The sequence below is a fragment of the Centropristis striata genome, chromosome 22, assembly GCF_030273125.1.
Source record: "Centropristis striata isolate RG_2023a ecotype Rhode Island chromosome 22, C.striata_1.0, whole genome shotgun sequence".
NCBI classification, from domain to species: domain Eukaryota; kingdom Metazoa; phylum Chordata; class Actinopteri; order Perciformes; family Serranidae; genus Centropristis; species Centropristis striata.
Genome location: NC_081538.1, coordinates 2432005 through 2451843, shown reverse-complemented (window position 1 = coordinate 2451843; position 19839 = coordinate 2432005). Strand labels below are relative to the sequence as shown.

The window sequence follows — 19839 nt, the reverse complement described above, 5'->3', positions numbered from 1 at the left end:
AGAGTAAAATGGACAGTAAAGCACGTTAACAAATTAGCTGTTCATTTTTGTATGTTGCTAACCAAGCTAGCACTAACGTTAGCTGATACCTAGGCTCCAAAAGATCAAGATGGCGACGACCAAAATGCCTAATTCAAGGCTTCAGAGTGGTAGTCCACAAACCAATGACTACGTCCACTTCTTCTCGTCTATGGACTAAACAGATAAAGTTGGATTGAGTCGATTCAATCAGGATCAACATCAACATGTTGATAAATACAGCGTGTGGTGTTTCTGATCATTTGCCTTCTTATCAAGTTGCTGCTTCTTACAACTAGTTTCAAAGTGAAATCCAGACTGTCGACAGCCCCTAACGAGGTATATATAATATATATTATATCATGTAATTTTTCAAAAACATCTCCAAACAGTAATCACAGTAAAATAGTGTTGTAAGTAGTGTGCAGCTGATATTCACCTCTCACTCAGATCTCTCTGCAGAGCTTATTGTTCCATCTCTCCATCCAACATCACATCCAAATCTACCACTTTCCCATTTTTCTTTTCGGTGCATATTGCAGCAATCATTAGAGAGGCACATTTATTTAATGAATAAATGGTGAGAATATGTGTTCATGAGGAATTTCACGGTACTTAATGATGTAACTCTTAAAGGGAAACTTCTCACCCAGCTCTGTGTCCCTGCAGTAAAGGCAGTAAAGGCTAAAATCACAGGTTTTTCCCTAATTGCTAAATCTGATTGCAAAGTATAATTTCATTGGGTCATCCCCTGCAGGCATAATACACAGCAGGCAGCGGTGATGAGGTTGAGTCAACCTTGTAAAATAAAGCAATTTGGCTCCTTGACACACACTATTTTTCCTTTTTTTTGATACATTACTGACTTTAATCTCTTTTTTTCTCACAATTCATGATTTTATAATATTAGAGACTATTTGAGGGTTTTTTTTTTAAAATTATTATTTAAAGATTTTTCTAAATTTAACATTTTCAATTTCAAACAAATCCAATTTTTTCCCCTAAGAAACATACCACTTTAATTCTGTAAATTCTCTTTTTCCGTAGAATATTACTGCTTCCACCACGCTGTCAATTATTATTAACCCTATTGTTTTTCCTCCGTCTATTATTATTATTATTATTATTATTCTCCCTAATGAATTGCCTTTTTGGGGGCTTTCTCATATTAAAAAATGCACCATATTTGGCATACACATAAATCTCCCGTGAAATTTACGTATTCTGGTATTCGCGGCAATGGACCTTGCAAAATGCCTCACTAGTTTGTATTATTATTATTATTATTATTGCTTTTATATTCTTTTTTATTTTATTTATTTTTTTACCTACAATTGCCCTAATATGCCATTTTACATGACCATAAAAATTCAGAAATTGCTGTTTTCCTGAAGAGTTGTCATCTGCCACTGGAATGTGTTGCCCTGGCCTAAATACTGGATGTCCAGTTTCTGTGTGTCCTCCATATTTACTCATGTTTTATATATGTATGCCTTCCTGACTGTCACAACTTTGGATGCCACTGCTGTGTGAATGCCTACAAAAACAATGCGTTGATGCTCACGTCACAATCAGTAGTGAGTGGCCAAGTATCATCGAGTACAGGGCCCCTTCTGATACGATGATTGCAGGTTCTCACCACTTCAGCCCACACCATGTAATTACTTTCAAATGTACCGGCAGTTTCAGCCACCAGCTAGCTGATGACTTGGCAACGCACAGCTTTCCCTCCTGACCTCCTCCCACCGCTGACACGCTCATCAGTCACTGCCAGAATCCTCTTTGATTTGTATTTGAAAGCATCTACATGCCTCCCAGGGAATATTTAGTATCTTTGTTTCCATATTCAGCTCCCATGTGTTCTTGCCCCACGAATCATTCATATTTTTAAATTTCGCACACTGCAAGAAAGCCAACTTGTATTTTTTGGCCTAAAACAGTGATTTAAGTTGGTAAAACTTGGAAATATAAATTATTGACATTTAGGGCAATAATGTAAATTAGCACAACAAAGGAAGCCAGTTGTCTGCTCAAAAACAAGTTTGTGAGTTGTTGTTACTTATATCTTTAAGTTGGGGTTCACAACAAGGGACAATAGTTCTGATAACTCTTATTTCTTTGTTGGGAAATTCGGTCATTAGCGAAAGCTAGCGGCTAACTGCTGCTAGCGGCTAACTAATGCTAGCAGCTAAGTGATGCTAGCAGCTAACTGATGCTAGCGGCGCTGCTTGTTACAGCTAAAGGAGTAGCCATTAGCGCATCAATGCTAACTCAAAATTGTGCTCGCAACATTAGCTGACATTTCTTAGCGGCGTTACAATGGTGCCAATTCAGCACATTGCAGAAGTTAGCAGAAGTAAGGATTAAAAGTTATTACAATGTAAGATTATAAGTTAGTACAACTTACAGTTGAGTTGACAAAAATCTGAATTTTGCACCTCAAACTTTTTTATCAATCTCATTTGCACCTGATCTGAGGAGTCCTAGGTTCCCAAGACTTATATAGCAATAGGAACATGACAGAAGGGGTCCGAAGTTCCCCAGTACTACATTATGTGCTCACCAAGGGTTCTGTGTTCTCCAGCTCTATATAGCACTTATTTGATAGCTGAAAAAGTTGTTTACCAGCTCTGTTCCCTTTCTATGACATGGTTAATATATATGATGGACTCTTTATTCCACAAAGCCATGTTCGGTCTTGGTTTGTCCATTTGTCTGTTTGGAGTAAATACAGATCATAAGGCAAATACAGAAATTAATTCTGGACTACTACACCCTGGACAGGTCGCCAGACTATCACAGGGCTGACACATAGAGACAGACAACCATTCATGCTCTCATTCACTCCTACGGGAACATGCAAACTCCACACAGAAGAGCCACAGGCTTTTGCGAAATAGTGCATGGCCTTGGATCTCCAAGGGCCCTTTTAGTTTTGCCTCAGTTTATTCTTTTATTTCTAATTAATTTTCACTTGCACCCAATTTCTGCACCAAATGTTCAGTGCCAGCTGACTAAAAGTACTTGTTTAATGAAACACAAACTTGTCACTGGCTTCCATCCCTCTCTTCTTCATTTTATCTCCATTTTTTCTCTGTTCACTCATTATGTTTCATTTCTCTCATCTCACCAGAGTGAAAACAAAACCTCGATGCAGAAAACTAATTTGGCCTTTGCTTTATTATTTATCATTCACTTTTTTCCACACATGAACCAAACGTTTTTTCTCAATTTTTATCTAACATTGTCCATGTTTGTTGCTTTAAGTATACAGACACACAAACACATGCGCCCTTCCCCCCGACGTCCCTCAGGCCATGATGCCATGCCTGAAAAATAGAGCTGACCGGCGCTTGCGTAGCTGCTGTGATACTTCTCATTTCTTCCTCTTATCACGGTGACCTCGAGCAAGCAACAGACACATCGCCACAGAGATGGATCTGTTTACACTGAAACTGTGATTTGTTCCAGTATTTGGCTGAGATTAGAGGACACTGCCTTGCCACGCCTTTGATATTGTAGCTGAGGGCTCATCAGTGGTGCCTGACCTGCCCGTTCAGGGGTGTGTGTGTGTGTGTGTGTCTGCATCTCAATTCCCATTGGAGGCTATAATGGGTTTGTCGATTTTACACCGGGGAAACACATAAAAAAGACACACTGGGTCTAAGTAATTTATTTTGTCTCCTTCTTCATCATCTATCTACAAACACAAATCGCCTAATGGCTCAGCCACTACATTGACTTCCTGCAATGTCAGCTGGTGGGTAAATGAAATACTCAATGTGATCTTTCCTTGTTAGTTCGCTGTTCAGTACAGAGGGAGAAATATCAATGCTTCCTGTATGAGGTCTTGTTACCCTGAGACTTCTTGTTACTGATGTCACAGAAACCACCAGGACTAATCCATTAAAGGCCATCCTCCAGGAGCAGAGAGATGAGGCCTGAACAAATTGTCACCACTTATCATTGGGACACGCTTTGCTCTACAATACCACAGGGAGCAATTTAAGGCTTGGACTAAACTCTCTCTTTATCTGACAAAGGATGGAAATAGAGCCTTGGTGAAGGAGGTGGTAGTAAGGAGGAGGGTTAGGAGGGAGGAGCCAGAAGGAGCAACAAGGGAGAAATGGGAGGGTGGTTTTTCTTTTTGTTTCTTTTTCTAGACTTTTTCTTGTTAAAAAGAGTACACTGGAGAAAAGGTGACACCTCTTCTTGCTGAATTGTCATCAAGAGCCACCAGGTTTTTTAAAAAGTGAAGCCAATGGCAAAGTGCCTTAAAGTTGCATTCTTTGTAATGGCCAGCAGGGGGCGACTTCACTGGTTGCAAAAAGAGGTCTTCTATGAGAATATGACCCTACTTCTTACTAAATTTATTGCGTCAGTTAACAATTTCCTGATTAGTTTATGGTCCCAATCTGTAGTTTTAGTCTTCTTAAATACAATGTTGTGTTAATTTTGTAAATGGTGCCATTCAGAATAAAATATATAATTATTTACATTTTACATGTACATTATTTACATTTTATTATTATTTATTCGTTAGTGCGTCACTGCCATAGTGTGGTCCAGTTTAGGTGTTGTTTGTGTCTTCGTCTTAGAACTTTGACCACTGTGTTTTCAGCTCATGAAAACATTATTGTAACATTTAAATGGCCTACAAATCTTGCCATGTTGAGCATAGGCCATAGTTGCTCAAAGAGCGGCCCATGGGCCAATAGCAGACCTCAGAAATATTTTGTGTGGCCCTCAAATGTGTCATGAGTCACAAACTGTGGGAGGAAGCCGGAGTACCCGGTGAGAACCCACGCTAGAGAACATGCAAACTCCACACAGAAGAGCCGCAGGCTGGAGTCGAACCGGCGACCCTCTTTCTTGCTGTGAGGCGAGAGTGCTAACCACTACACCACCATGTAGTCCGTGACTCATGAATTGCATACATTAAATTTTAATCTTCTGCTGTCCATTTCAGTAACTTGGCTGTTGCATCAAACTGCATCTGTCAAGTTAAGTAAGCAGGCTAGCTTGCTAGTGCTAGCTGGTAACTGATAGCTCCATCCTTTCATAATAATCACTTCTGGCTCGAAAAAAACCAAGATGGCAACAGCCAAAATACCAAATTTGAGACAGCAATACTGTCTTCCATGGACCAATGGGTGATTCCATGGTGGCAAAGTCCACTTCCTGTATGTAGTGTATGTTGTCCTTCTCCAACTGAGCTTCAAACTAACTCGCCATCACTCACTTTTAACCACAAAGCTTCTAGCCGTCTGTCATATGAATCCCAGACCCGCTCTCTGTCCCCTATTTTGCCCTGATATATCTCTTTTTGTTCTTTATTGTTTCTTTAATTCAGTTGCTCTCACAAAAGCACACAAACACAGAGATGGGGCATCTGCACACACACAAGTATGAGTCATGCACAGCATCAGTTTGACATGCAGCCCACTCTCCCAGGCAGAGCGCTGCCTTTTTTGATCAAACTAGATTGTTGGAGCATTAAGCCAGTAAGAGCTCCAGCAGACAAACAGGTAAACAAAACGTTTACTGTATGTCTCTCCCCAGAGTACCCGGAAGATGATTTTGTCTTATTCCAGAAATATCCAATTGAATCATTCCCCCCTCTCTCCTCTCTGTTGCTCACTTTCCACCGCTGCAGATTTAGGTGTGTGTTTTGAGAGCTAAAAAGTAAAAAGAATTGGAAATATCTCATCAGTGCAGATTGACGTCAGTTTTGATATCTCTGAGACAGCTTCCTCTCCTCGCCGTCAATGTCGGTAGCCGAATATTGGGCAAATCTGTGTGTGGGTGTGTGTCTTAGGCTTTCAAGCTGGTTTCTTCTGCTTCAGAATTGCTTTTTCAGAATAAATGGTTTTTGAAAAGCCTTGACATTTTGTGCTTGTGTGATTTTGTACTTCTGTACAAATATGACTCATTTATTTTTATGTGTGTATGTGTGTGTGTGTGTGTTCCAGCCACCATTATATTAAATGAGCTAAATTGGACGGAGGCCTTGGAGGATGTTTTCCGGGAAAACAAAGAGGAAGATCCCTCGCTCCTCTGGCAGGTGTTTGGTTCTGCCACCGGATTGACTCGATACTACCCAGGTGAGCATCCCAGCAGCCAGTGGGGTCATCTTAACACCCTGCTGAACTTCCTGTGGTCGGTGATGGGAACAAAATGGTCATTTCATCATGCTGCATGCAGGAAGATGCATACACACAGCAACACACCTCTTAAATAGCGTGTTGCTGTCGGCCCACTCTTGTGTGAGTTTGGGCTAAAAAATAACATTACAGTCACGGATCACATCTTGCAAAACCAACCTGGTCTCACAGGAATCCGTGAAATAGCCACGGATTCGCTTAACTCAAAATCTGTGGAATAGCCACGGAATCACTCAAATTTCCTTGAAACTGACACAGATTTCGCTACAATGCAAGTTAATGTCATATCCCGTGGCTATTCCAACATACAAAGTGATTATGTACATTCACTGAGTGAATATTTAGAAAATAAAACATATATTTCTCGCTAGAAATGTGATCAAAATCCATTTTTATGCAGAAACTAAGTCAAAATAATGATCTTTTTCACAAAAAAAAATGTTTTTTGTTCTGACCGCCAGGACCTTGAAAGTCACGTGACTTAGAACAAACCAATAGGAACAAATATCCATGGAATAGCCACACTAATGGCTACTCTTGTAACTGTAACAAGCAGTGCCGCTAGCATCAGTTAGCCGCTAGCATCAGTTAGCCGCTAGCATCAGTGAGCCGCTAGCTTTCGCTAATGACCAAATTTCATCGCTTTCCCGCATTTCACAACAAAGAAATAAGAGTTATCAGAACTATTGTCCCTTGTTTTGAACCCCAACTTAAAGATATAAGTAACAACAACTCACCAACTTGTTTTTGAGCAGACAACTGGCTTCCTTTGTTGTGCTAACTTACATTATTGCCCTAAATGTCAGTAATTTATATTTCCAAGTTTTACCAACTTAAATCACTGTTTTAGGCCAAAAAACACAAGTTGGCTTTTTTGCAGTGCAGTAACTCAGAGAAATTAAACCACATTATGCTTTCTCACTGTGTAATATTTACGTTCTGACAAAAACAACAGTTTGAAAAATACATTAACATGTCAATTAAGGGGGGGAGAAGAAGATAAAAGTGTAAAGGCCTTAACACACAAGAGGAATTGGTCACTGACACATATTCAAGTGCCTTAAACTAAAGCTAAATGTGAAGTTAACATACTTTTCTCTCTCCTTTTCTTCCATCTTCCAAATTGTAGCATCTCCTTGGATCGACTCGAGAAATTCAGTCAATAAGATCGACCTGTACGATGTGCGCAGGCGGCCGTGGTGAGTGCAGTTTTTGTTTTTGTGTCTGTAATCGTCAGTCATTTCTCTAGTGTTTGTCAAGGGCAGACGCGTGGCTCATTCAATCTACCTGAGTCATTTTCACATTAAACATTCATTTGCAAAAACTGTATTTGCATGTTGCATAAACTGATTGCACATCAGAGCGTCCGTACGCAAACACACACAGTTTAAAACAATCACATCTAGCTCTCTGACCAAAGCCAGAGCCGCTCCAACAAACATCAGAGCACTATGGTGATGAAGCCACTGCGGATCAAAGGGTGCCAATACAAAAGCTTCATTAGTCTCCTAAAAATGATTAAAATCTGGCTGCAAGCCACCAATACTCTTTTAACCATGTTATTAAATTTCATTAGCCTCAAAAGGCCCGTTGGCTAGTGAGCGCTGGAGCTCTGAACAAAGACATATAACTGTTTGTTTATGAAAGACATGGGAGAAGAGAGATAATTAAAAAATACAAAGTCTGATTGATTCCAAATGCAAATAATAGAGCGATATTTGCTTACTTGCTCAAAGATAAGAATGATGACACTGCAAAATGTATTTTCCTCATTACTGTTTTGTTTTCTGAAGTTTATGCTTTGTAGATTGGTTTTAACCCATAAGAACCCAGACCCAGTTATCCTGAAAAGGAAAGTTATGGGGGATATAGCACCATTTCTGATGTGTTTTATTATTATTATTATTATTATTATTATTATTATTATTATTATTATTATTGTTGTTGTTTGCACTTAAAAAACATACAATTGTTAGGAAATAACAGTGCAAGAAACAGTAAAAGAAAATGCAGGAAAGATCAAAAAGCCCAAAAGGCTTATACGCGACCCTCCCTCTTAAACCTATAAATAACTATACTTTACTTAAATTACATAGCTAGATGAAAATAAAAAAATACAAACAAAATACAAACAAAACAAATACAAAGGTGTAAAACATCTATAGGGATTTTTTGAGCTTGGTCTTAAAAGTATTTAAAGAGGAACATGATTCTGTTAGATGTTTTATGTCATTCCACTTTTTGTGTTTTTTCAAAAACACTATCCCCAAATGTCAAAGATCTGTGATGTGACATAAACATTACATTGGGCGCTTATAGTATTTATGATTATAATATTTATGTTTATAATATTTCGTATTTTAAAAATGTAAAAAAAACTAGACACAAATTTGCCTTTTTCTCTGCATCTCCACAACATCTATCAAAATTGTGACATTATTAGTTCTGTTTAACAGCAAATTATTTTTTTTTAATTTGTTTTTAAGTAGCATAATAATAATAAATCGATAATAAATAAATACAAATAACCATGTGTCTTTTTGTTTATCAAAATTGTGACTTTAATTTGTTCAGGAAATATGGTCAAAACAAGTTAAATGCAATACAGGACAAACTATTAACGGATTAGAATTGTTAAATGGGTTTAAACTTAGCCTAGTAACAAAAAATAGAAGATTTAACGTGTTTGTTACACGGGTGTCACCATGGGTTCTTATGGGTTAAAATATTTTCTGCGTTATGATAATTCTCAATAATGTGTGTGTGTTTTCCACTTCTGTGCACATGTACAGTACATTTCTTTAATGTGCTCAATATCCACGACCTTTGTGTGTGTCTGTTATTACTCACCAGGTACATTCAGGGGGCAGCGTCACCCAAGGACATGCTGATCCTGGTGGATGCGTGAGTGACGGCCTTGTGATTCATCCATTACAGTCAGATTTTATTTTCTTTCGCGCGCCAGAAGGCCCTGATGCTAACTTTTCTGTCTGCGCGGTGCCCACGGCTGCCTCAGCACTCACACTGACAAACAAAAAGCAGCAGGCAGTGTATCGGACGACTTCATCATTTACAGTCCAGTTGCTTCTTCCGGTGATGACTGATTTATGTCTCAAAAGTTACGGTTTAGAAGAGCTGAGATGATTTCTCAGAGGAGGATTCTTGAGCGATATCTGTCACGACAGCAGCTCAGTCTTTGATCAGATTATAGAATTTATTATTTATAGTTATTTTTATAAAAAACAGACAGTTTTCTGATTCCGATTAAGATTATATAAAACTGCAAACCTACCAAGTAGCATAAATATATGTCCACAAGTTATAATTATTTTTTAAATTTATATTTAATTTTTTATTTATTTATTTTATTTTTTTATTTGTGTGTGTGTGTGTGTGTGCGTGCGTGTGTGTGTGTGTAAAGAGAGTAATTCAATTATTTTTTTATGAATTTTCTGTACATTTTTATAAATTTGTTATTTCTTATGGTTGATGTTATTTATTATTGTTTTATTATTAATTGTTGATATAAAACTGCAAACCTACCAAGTAGCATAAACATATGTCCACAAGTTATAATTCTTTTTTAAATTTAAATTTAAAATTTAAAATTTTTCAAATTATTTTTTATTTGTGTGTGTGTGTGTGTGTGTGTGTGTGTGTGTGTGTGTGTGTGTAAAGAGAGTAATTAAATTATTTTTTTTATGAATTTTCTGTAAATTTTTATAAATTTGTTTTTTTTTTAACTTAATTTTTTACTTTACTTACTTATGGTTGATGTTATTTATTATTATTTTATTATTAATTGTTAGTATAAAACTGCAAACCTACCAAGTAGCATAAATATATGTCCACAAGTTACAATTATTTTTTTAATTTAAATTTTAAATTTTAATTTTTTTTATTATTTTTTTATTTGTGTGTGTGTGTGTGTGTGTGTGTGTGTGTGTGTGTGTGTGTGTGTGTGTGTGTGTGTGTGTGTGTGTGTAAAGACAGTAATTAAATTATTTTTTAATGAATTTTCTGTACATTTTTATAAATTTGTTTTTTTTTTTTACTTAATTTTTTACTTTACTTACTTATGGTTGATGTTATTTATTATTATTTTATTATTAATTGTTTTTATATTTATTTTATTTTTTCCGTTTTGTACGCTCTTTGTCCTTCTACTATATGACGAAATGAGTCAATAAATAAAAAGTAATTAAACAAAATGGAAAGGAAGAGGGTAGTTATGGGACTTAAACTTTAAGTGTAAGGCCATTAATCTATATTTTTGTTATTGTCAAAACAATCCCTGTAAAAGAGCAAAAAACAACAACAATGAATTGATTTTATTAACAAGTGTTGTCTGCATATAAAAAAGCTTGATATAATTTATTCCTCTGTCCCATAGACCTCTTTTTTTGTCCATAAATAATTAAAAATAGACCAGAGAGCCACAGTGTTGCACTGGGTCACATTTTCCTTTGTTACTAAATGTGTATTCATCTGTGGAAAAATGTAATTAAATAATATTTTTCTATTTTCAATCTACAGTGCCTGCCCTGTACTTTAATGCCATTATAATAGCATTTTTTATACAAGTATGTTCTTTTAATCATGATATCCGATAGTTTTCCAATTTTCTCAGTGGAACTTCGGTCCAAGAAATGCTTGATGCATGCAAGAACATGTGATTATAGTTTGCTGTTTTCTTGCCAGCATCAAAGTGATTTATCTGAATTTTTCCACTTTCAATATAAATGACACTCGTAGCACAGCACCGGGGCTAAGTGACAACGCAACATGATGAATGAAAAACTAAATTTGTCCACTTGCAGCTCTTAACACGGCTCTGGTAATTGGCACACAGAGGATTGATGAGGCTTATTAGACATTAAAAGCTGCCTCTGTTATGCTTTGGTGAAAAGAACATTAAAGGAACTCTGCTCCTCATTTATCCAATTTCTCTTCTTTAAAAAAAAACAAAAAAACTTTTTACCTGCAGGAAACAATTAACTGTATTTATGGATCCATCTGTGTAGGGTCCCCTTCTCGTTTAGCAAGAGCAGCCCGACATAGAAACAGATTTATTCATAATTTGTTAGCAAAGTTTGTGTGCAAGTCATTAGCCAAGAAATGGTGATAGCACTTAACCCACGTCATTAATTAAGATTACCAATGATTGATTTTTTTGCTGATTGATAGTACTATATCTAGCATGCTTGTTAAATGGAAGAAACTCATAGCCACGAGGTCTGATATCTCTGCTTATGGCTTAGAATTAATTTTTTTGCCCTGCAGGCAGAAGGCTTTACAGATGGCAATGTCAGTTGTTAAATCTGTTCAACTTCTTGGGTTTTAGTGAGATATCTCGCCAAGACGTTAGATATGGATATTCAAGTTTTAGACCAACTGACCCATATTTCACCACCCGGATCAGGCAAAAGGTTGTCTTGTACATAAAATATCAAAGGGCAAATTGACAGACAGAAATAGTTTTTATATACACTACTGGTCAAAAGTTTTAGAACACACCAACTTTTCCAGAATTTAATTGAAAATGATGCAGTTTAATGTCTCAGTGTACTCTGAAATTAATGCACATTTGCAACATTTAAAATTCTTTAGAGCATGATAGTGTTTTGAAAGTAAAAAAAAGATTCAAAATCGCATTTTATGTTGGACTAAAGGACTAAAAAAAGACACAAAATGACACCAAAAGACACAAAATGACCAAAAAAAGACACAAAATGACAAAAAAGGACACAAAATGACTTACAAAGACATGAAAAGAATTCAAAAATCGACAAAATAGCCCAAGACTCCATAGAGTTAAGTTGTTAACCCATTTCTTGTTCCCTGAAAAAGGCCTACTTGTATAATTCTGAAATGTACATTATTTTCCAGTTTTGGTTAAGCTTACCTTTTTTTATTTACCTCTGGCAGTTCACCACTTACCTTTGGACCCTTTCAAGCTGTTCATTTGACTTGAACTGCTTGAATTTCAATAAAAAACTGGAAAAATTGGGGTGTTCTAAAACTTTTGACCGGTAGTGTATAAAAATAAAACAAAACATTGTTTTATTAATATGTGTTCTTAGTTGGTTGTGGTGGCAACATGGACTATTTTTCTTCCAAACTGCAGGAGTGGCAGCGTTTCAGGTCTCACCCTCAAACTCATCAAACAATCCGTCAGCAACATGCTGGAGACGCTCTCTGATGATGACTTCGTCAACGTGGTTTATGTGAGTATTCACCCAGCTAATAGTTCAATCACCATTAGAAATGAACACACATTACACTACACTGTAAAAAAAGAAAAAAACTGTTGTTTGTTGTTTTTACGGTAAAAAAACGGCAGCTGTTGCCAGAACTTTACCGTAATAAATGCGGTAGAACTTTTTTTAATATTACAGTAAAAAAATATTGGCACTGTTGATTTCACGTTTAAGATTGCCATTTTATTCCATATTTTACTGTATAAATAAGGACTTTTTCCATCAAAAGAAACGCTGTTCTGCCATATAATTGACAAGAAAATACTTTATAAATGCTGCATAAATTAAAGATTTTACCATTAAATATTACAGTATATTTCTGTAGTTAGAGATATGGTGTTTAGTACATTTAACATTTACACATACATTTACAGTGAGAAAAAGTATTTTTACAAAAATTAAATGCGAAAATTACAGTGATGGCCTGTATATATATTACAGTATATTTTTGTTACACAAACAGTGCCAGTGGAGTAATGTTTTTTTGTTTTTGTTTTTATTTTAAACGGTAAAAATTACTGTTTTGGCTGATATATACATTTACGGTGTTTTATTGTTACTGAAACTGAATTAACCCATTTATCATTTTACCGTCTTTTACTGTCATGGTTTAGCAGTTTTTCACCGTAAAATCGACATTTTTACAGTGTAATATTGTTTATTTACTCGTCTTTCTATCTTAAGATTCTACTTTTTGTTTGTTTGTTTTTTCAAAATCCTGTCCATGAAGTTCTCATGATTCTGTAATGCTAGAGTACATGTTGCTGGATGTTAATGTGGACATATTTGTGTCTTTGAGGCTACTCTGGCAGTTTGAGTCATTGGTTTAAACATGGCAGTGACCTTTTGAGTGACTTAATGTACCGCACATGGATGGATCTTTATTGGCTGTATATGTGCATGGATGCATGCATGCTTATGTGCTCATTTGTCTGACTGAAAGTGTCCGTGTGTGTGTGTATATATTTATATGTATAGAGTTTACGTGTGTGAGCGTGCATGTGTGTTTATGTATGAGCGACATGTCTCCAGAGCATCAGAGCTGAATCCAAGTATGTGTGCCTAATAGAGCGAACACATGACACAGCTTGGGCAAACCCTGAAATGCCACAAGATAAGTTTGACGAATGAACGTGTGTTGTATTTATGACCCATGCTTTGAATCAGTGGCATGTAATAGAAAAGGCCCGAGCCTATTTGAAATTCTGCAGAAATCTCAGGCACCAAAGGATTTACCGACAAGGGGATTGAAGAAATATTCATCCATCATCATTTAAAGCTCCATTGCAGGCTGCAAAAGTCAGATTCATGCTTCCGAACAATATTAAATGTGTGAAGAAAAATAACACAATTTTAAGTGGTTACAGTGGTTATTTCCCTCTGCTGGAGGAATTTAAGAGTTGACGCAAAGACATATTCCAGGCTGGAAATTATTTCGTGGACTGGAATTTTAAAGCACACTTTTAACAGGATTTTGAGCTTTTAGAAGCACTGATAAAATCCACCTCTTTATGCTGTTGCGAGGTAACCATCAAATTGGGGCTGTCCATCACTTAGGTAGTGCAAAATAGCAAATGTCATTAGCTGTCTAAAGACCACGCATAAGACTTTAATCTGTATTTTCTGGTGAAATGAGAATGAGGAACCAGCCATTTAACCAGCACCAAATTGTTGTTTTGTTTCCCTTTTTTTGTTGAATGCAACAAAAGGTCTTCAAATGATTTTATCTGATTAGAAAATGGAGAAAACATTTCAGAGACAAATACTTTACTACTTTAACCTTCTATGGTACAGTGTTGCCCTCAGGCAACATATCCATTTCTGGCCTGTCAAATTTCTACAATGCATGTTTTTGAGTGATGCCATACTTTAAAAAAGAAGGAAGAGTATAGGGAACCAATAGCAATGCTTTAATTTGTCACATGACCTCCAGGAGGCCATATTGAAACCCTATTTTGCAGACTTTTCCAAAGGAAACAGCTTTGCCATTTTGCGCCACAAAAAATCACTCAAAATGTAATTTTCTGGCCCTTTTCCATCTGGAAAAAAATATATTCCTACTGATAGGTGAATAAACCTTCATTTTTGATAGTTTCATAGACTCAGACTGTTTCCTACAGGCAACATTCAGACAAGAAACCGGTTAAAAAAGTTCCTTTTATAATGTTTTAAATTAAAAATGTTATGTATTGTACCCTGTTGAAGCTACTGAATCTTTTACACATGTTTATTAAATGAAATTATGTTCAAATCAATTTTAAAAACTTTCTTTTTCACTTGTGCACCGTTATGGTACAATGTTGCCTGTACGGACAACAAACCCCAAAAACTTAAAAAATTATTTAATTTCTTCAGATTATGTTTATTTAGTCTAATTAAGACAAAAAAAACAAACACTCCAAACATATTTTTCCTAGCTGGCATCATAATGCGAATCATAGAGGGTTAAGCAGTCGTTCAAAGTTTCAGGAAGGCTACAACGAGCAGCCTGTTAGCTTAGCTTAGCTCGACACATAACCCCAAGTCAAAACACAGCCTGTTATTTTAACACCTTGATTTTTTATGGTGTAAACGAACAAGATATGTTGTGTTAATCAATGAGCTTGCGTGGTAAGGTTTGGAAGATAGAGACAGGCTAGCTGTTTTTTCTCTCTTTAAGTCTTTATGCTAAGCTAAGCTAACTGGCTGTTGGCAGTGGCTTCATATTTACGGTACAGACAAGAGACTTTTTCATCTAACTCCCAGGAAGAAAGCAAATCTTTAATTAAAAACGACAAATGGTCAGAAGCTGCTGTGTGGTATTTTAATAACTTATTTCTGGCTTCTGTAACTTGTTGGTAGTACATTTTTACCACACAACAGCTTTTGACAATTTTTCGTTTTTTGCTAGCAGACAAGAGTCTCCTTTTTTCAACACAAAGTCAATGCACTGCAAAAAAAGCCAACTTGTATTTTTTGGCCTTAAACAGTTATTTAAGTTGGTAAAACTTGGAAATATAAAATATTGCTATTTAGGGCAATAATGTAAATTAGCACAACAAAGGAAGCCAGTTGTCTGCTCAAAAACAAGTTTGTGAGTTGTTATTACTTATATTTTTAAGTTGGGATTCACAACAAGGGACAATAGTTCTGATAACTCTTATTTCTTTGTTGTGAAATGCAGGAAAGCGGTGAAATTCGGTCATTAGCGAAAGCTAGCGGCTAACTGATGCTAGCGGCGCTGCTTGTTACAGCTACAAGAGTAGCCATTAGCGTATCAATGCTAACTCAAAATTGTGGTCTCAGTTGAGCAAACTCAAAAACAAAACTTAAAATATTTAGTTTATTGTCCAACTTAAAATTTAATCGAAGTTTGTTGCCTTGAAATTTTGAGTTCAGCCAACTTTTCTTTTTTTGCAGTGTGGAGAGCAATAGTTTGTTTTCGCTCTGGTTCTAAGAAAACTCTATAGGACCCACATATAAAGATGGTATATTTCTACCAAATGTCACATCATAAACTTGCTTTTCTGTGTTTATTAAATGTACAAAGTGGGCATTAATCACAGATGGGTATTAGAAAGCATTTCCTTCAGAATGCAGGTGGTCTGTTTGGCTGCAAACTCCTCAACTCTACCACCATTATTACCCATTTTTACCCTTTTTCAACAGTTCTTAAGATGTCCATCTTTTTAAAAATATCTCACTCCAGTTAATTGCATCTTGGCACTTGTAAATCATGTACTTGAGTGAGCCTGTACGCCATCTGAAGTCTCCTTACTTGCCTCTTCTTTGTCCTTCTTCCTAATGGGAGGGAGCATTAATGAATTATTCAGGTGCCTTTCGAAATGAACCATTAATTACATTTTCTTTCACTTCCCTTAATAAAGCAATGGTTTATGTTTTTGTTTGGAATTTTCAAATCAGCTAAGTGAAACAGGTTTTGAAGTTAACGAAATAAGGCAGCAGTGTGATGAGTATACAGATGGCATCCAGTTCAGTTCCTAGACAATCTGTCAGAACCTTTCAAAATAAAATAGTGTATTTAATGATTTCATGTCTTTCTAAATAAATACCTCACTAAGGCAACACTTTTTTGTGTGTGTTATAATGAATACTGTATCTCTGTTTCACACATGAAATAGATATCTCTAAGTCAGTGTACTTAAATAATCCTTTTTTTGTCCTTAATTATCCTTACTCACACATAGACGCACCACTGAACCAAAGAAAGTGAATAAAAAAGTTTGGAACCGTTATTTCAGTCACTTATTTCTCTCCTTTAATAATACTAATTGGTATTGTATTAAATATCATTAGATAGTCACATTATTTGGAGGATTTTGGCCCATTTTTTTGGGCCCTTTCCAAAGGTTTAGCTGTGTTGCTCATTCCACAAATGCACAATTATTACAAGTTGTACATTGTTGTAAAGTTGACTAATCAGGTTTTCCAACGATATAAAATACAATACCAATCTGTATTATTAAAGAGGAGAAATAATTGACCAAAAAAAAAGCGTTTTTTGAGGAGTTCATAATTCTGATAACCTGATAACCTGATAGTCGGTAACTTTCTTAACCTTAATTAACTGAACTTTAATATAGTATAAACATATAAGTTGCTTGTTTTATGAGCCCTGTGATTTTCTAGTAGATTCTTTGGAAGTTTTCATGGACAGAATTATATAATTTGGCACTAATTACTGAAAAAGAGACGTCCATATTCTAAAATAGTTCTTAAGCTGTCATTGATTTCTTGGAGTAAGTCTGTTATCTTACTTAATGAAAAGACTGTGTGATAAATAAGTGTTTTTCTTGAGAACAATGATGGTTACTATGAGCAATCTGAGGTATTTCTTGTATGCATCAACATACTGTATATAAACACCAGGCCCACATACAGTATGCTGTTCTGCTGAGCTTTTATTACCGCATCTGAGATATTTTAAGATGTGTATTATAAGTAAGATGAAATCCAAACACACCGTGGCTTACATTGGTGTGTGGGTAGGCGTGTGTCTTTTTAGAGGACAAACGTCTTGGCAGTATTTGCCCTGTAAGTCCGCCAACATGTTGAATAGTTGGAAACACTCAGTCATTGTGAGCTGCAGCTTCCTCTCTGAAAACACAACAGCATATAAAGGAAGAATAGCACGACGAGATGACACATACATTGTGTGAAAGTGCTCGTAGATCCTGGCCTTCCTTTTTATCTTATATAATTTTCCTATTAACCACTTTGATATCTTTCCTCTATGTTGAGCATATGTTACACTGATCTCTATTTTGTGACAGATGCACCCAGATTTCTACTTTTTCTCTATTACACCATTGCTTTGACAACTCACTTTAAAGTTTTGACTATCTTTTTACCCTCTGAGACCACTACTGGCATGCTCAGCTGTCATTACTGTCTTTAGAACCTGGTCTCACAGGAATCCGTGAAATAGCCACGGAATCACTCAAATTTCCGTGAAACTGACACGGATTTCGCTACAATGCAAGTTAATGACAGTCATATCCCGTGGCTATTGGTTTATTCCAAGTCACGTGACTTTCAAAGTTCTCTCATTTTTAGTGAAAAAATCAATATTTTGACTTAGTTTCTGCATAAAAATGGATTTTGATCACATTTCTAGCGAGAAATATATGTTTTATTTTCTAAATCTTCACTCAGTGAATGTACATAATCACTTTGTATGTTGGAATAGCCACGGGATATGACTGTCTTTAACTTGCATTGTAGCGAAATCCGTGTCAGTTTCACGGAAATTTGAGTTATTCCGTGGCTGATTCTCCTGTAAAAAAAAAAGAAAAAAGAAAGGTTACATTGGACAACAAATGGCATCGGCCCATAAAAAGGAAATGGAAAATGGACTTTATACACATTTGTCTCATACAAACAGACTGCACTCAAAGCCCTTTTAAACTTTGAAAATTTAAATAGGCTCCTATCTAAAACACAAAGTTTGTTACAAATACATGACTAGGATAATTTAACACACCATGCTTAGTTGCATTTCAAATATTAAGGTTCCCAGATTTCATGTTTAGGACTAAAAAGATCCCCTTAAAAAAATACAAAAATTGGTCTATAAGTTTTAAAGCTGATAATACTGCTAGCCATGTTAAAACGACTTAATACAAAGTTCAAATCCCTTTCAAGTGCCATCTCCACTACTTTGTCAACCATATTGTACATATTTTGTAATATTTTATGCATCCCTGGTAATTCCTCCTAGAATATTATTATATAATAAGGATGGCCTCAAGCAGAAGGTACAGTTTAGTCATGTAACCAGCTGTGTAGATCTAATTGAATATTAATAAAGAGGGGAAAAACGTGTGCACTCAGTGGTAAGTAAAGGCAGATATTCAAATCTGTGTGGCTAGAAATGCAAGAAATGCAAGAAAACCAGTATTTGTTGACCTCATGTGTCTGTGTCTGTGTGTGTGTGTGTGTGTGTGTGTGTGTGCATGCACTCGTTTGACAGTGTGTCGTAGTGTGTGTGTGTGTGTGTATGTGTGTGTGTGTTTTGTACATGATCATGATTGGAAGGCTACAGTCAGGGCCAAAACAGATGTTAGGTATTAATGAGCGATGTCCCAGTCCTCCATAGATGCTGTGTTTGTGTATAGGTTTATTTGTGTGTGTGTGTGTGTGTGTGTGTGTGTGTTTGCATGAATTGATAACGTTCCATCTGTTCCTCCACATTAACTATTCACAAATATTAATCTGAAGACATTTTACATGTAGAGCTGTGTAAATGTAACTTAACCAGTTAAAGTCATGTCTGTCTCTACGGCCTAATGCTTCCATAATCAAGCTCTTTGTTGTTGTTGTTGTTTTTGTTTTTTTTACCTCCTTATGCCACTGTTTTCACATCCCTACCTGCTCTCCTGCCAATCCTTCCTTCTGCTCCTATAGCTCCCTTCGGTCTGTGCAGATTTTGATTAATTTCACACATGACAAATTTTTTGCAAAGCCAAGAAGTTAAAGTGTTATCAAAGTAGATTACTTTATAACATTTTTGTCAGTAGTCTCAGTTTCATTTGATTCCTTATATCCTCAGTCTTAAAACGCCTGATTTTAAGCCTGTCCTATGTGTTTAGGGGACACCGCATGAATCCGTAACGAAGGGACAACAGGCCACATATTTAACAGAAAATATGTGCAAAATGCCTTCCCTCCACTTCCCATCATCCCTCCTTCCCTCTTCCCCCTCCAGTTCAATGACAAGGCGACTTACGCGGCGTGCTTCGAGAACCTGGTGCAGGCCAACGTCCGCAACAAGAGGTTGCTAAAAGATGCTGTGCAGAGCATCACAGCCAAGGGCATCACCAACTACAGAGGCGGCTTTGAGATGGCCTTCCAGCAGCTCGCACAGGTAAAGTGTCAGTGTGGGCGTCCGTGCGTGG

The 19839-nt window shown here is 36.4% G+C and overlaps 1 protein-coding gene and 1 long non-coding RNA gene across 2 annotated transcripts in view; one reads left to right on the top strand and one right to left on the bottom strand.

The window, feature by feature from the left end:
- The window catches only part of LOC131960291 (uncharacterized), a 138114-nt gene that overhangs the window by 44778 nt on the left and 73497 nt on the right, over positions 1–19839 (bottom strand). The window lies entirely within an intron of this gene.
- cacna2d1a (calcium channel, voltage-dependent, alpha 2/delta subunit 1a) overlaps positions 1–19839 on the top strand; it is a 158113-nt gene that overhangs the window by 84078 nt on the left and 54196 nt on the right. Inside the window, exons 7-11 of the mRNA XM_059325449.1 lie at positions 5991–6122; positions 7312–7381; positions 9036–9086; positions 12310–12409; positions 19650–19808. Coding sequence (XP_059181432.1) covers positions 5991–6122; positions 7312–7381; positions 9036–9086; positions 12310–12409; positions 19650–19808 — 512 coding nt within the window. The remainder of the gene's footprint in view (positions 1–5990; positions 6123–7311; positions 7382–9035; positions 9087–12309; positions 12410–19649; positions 19809–19839) is intronic.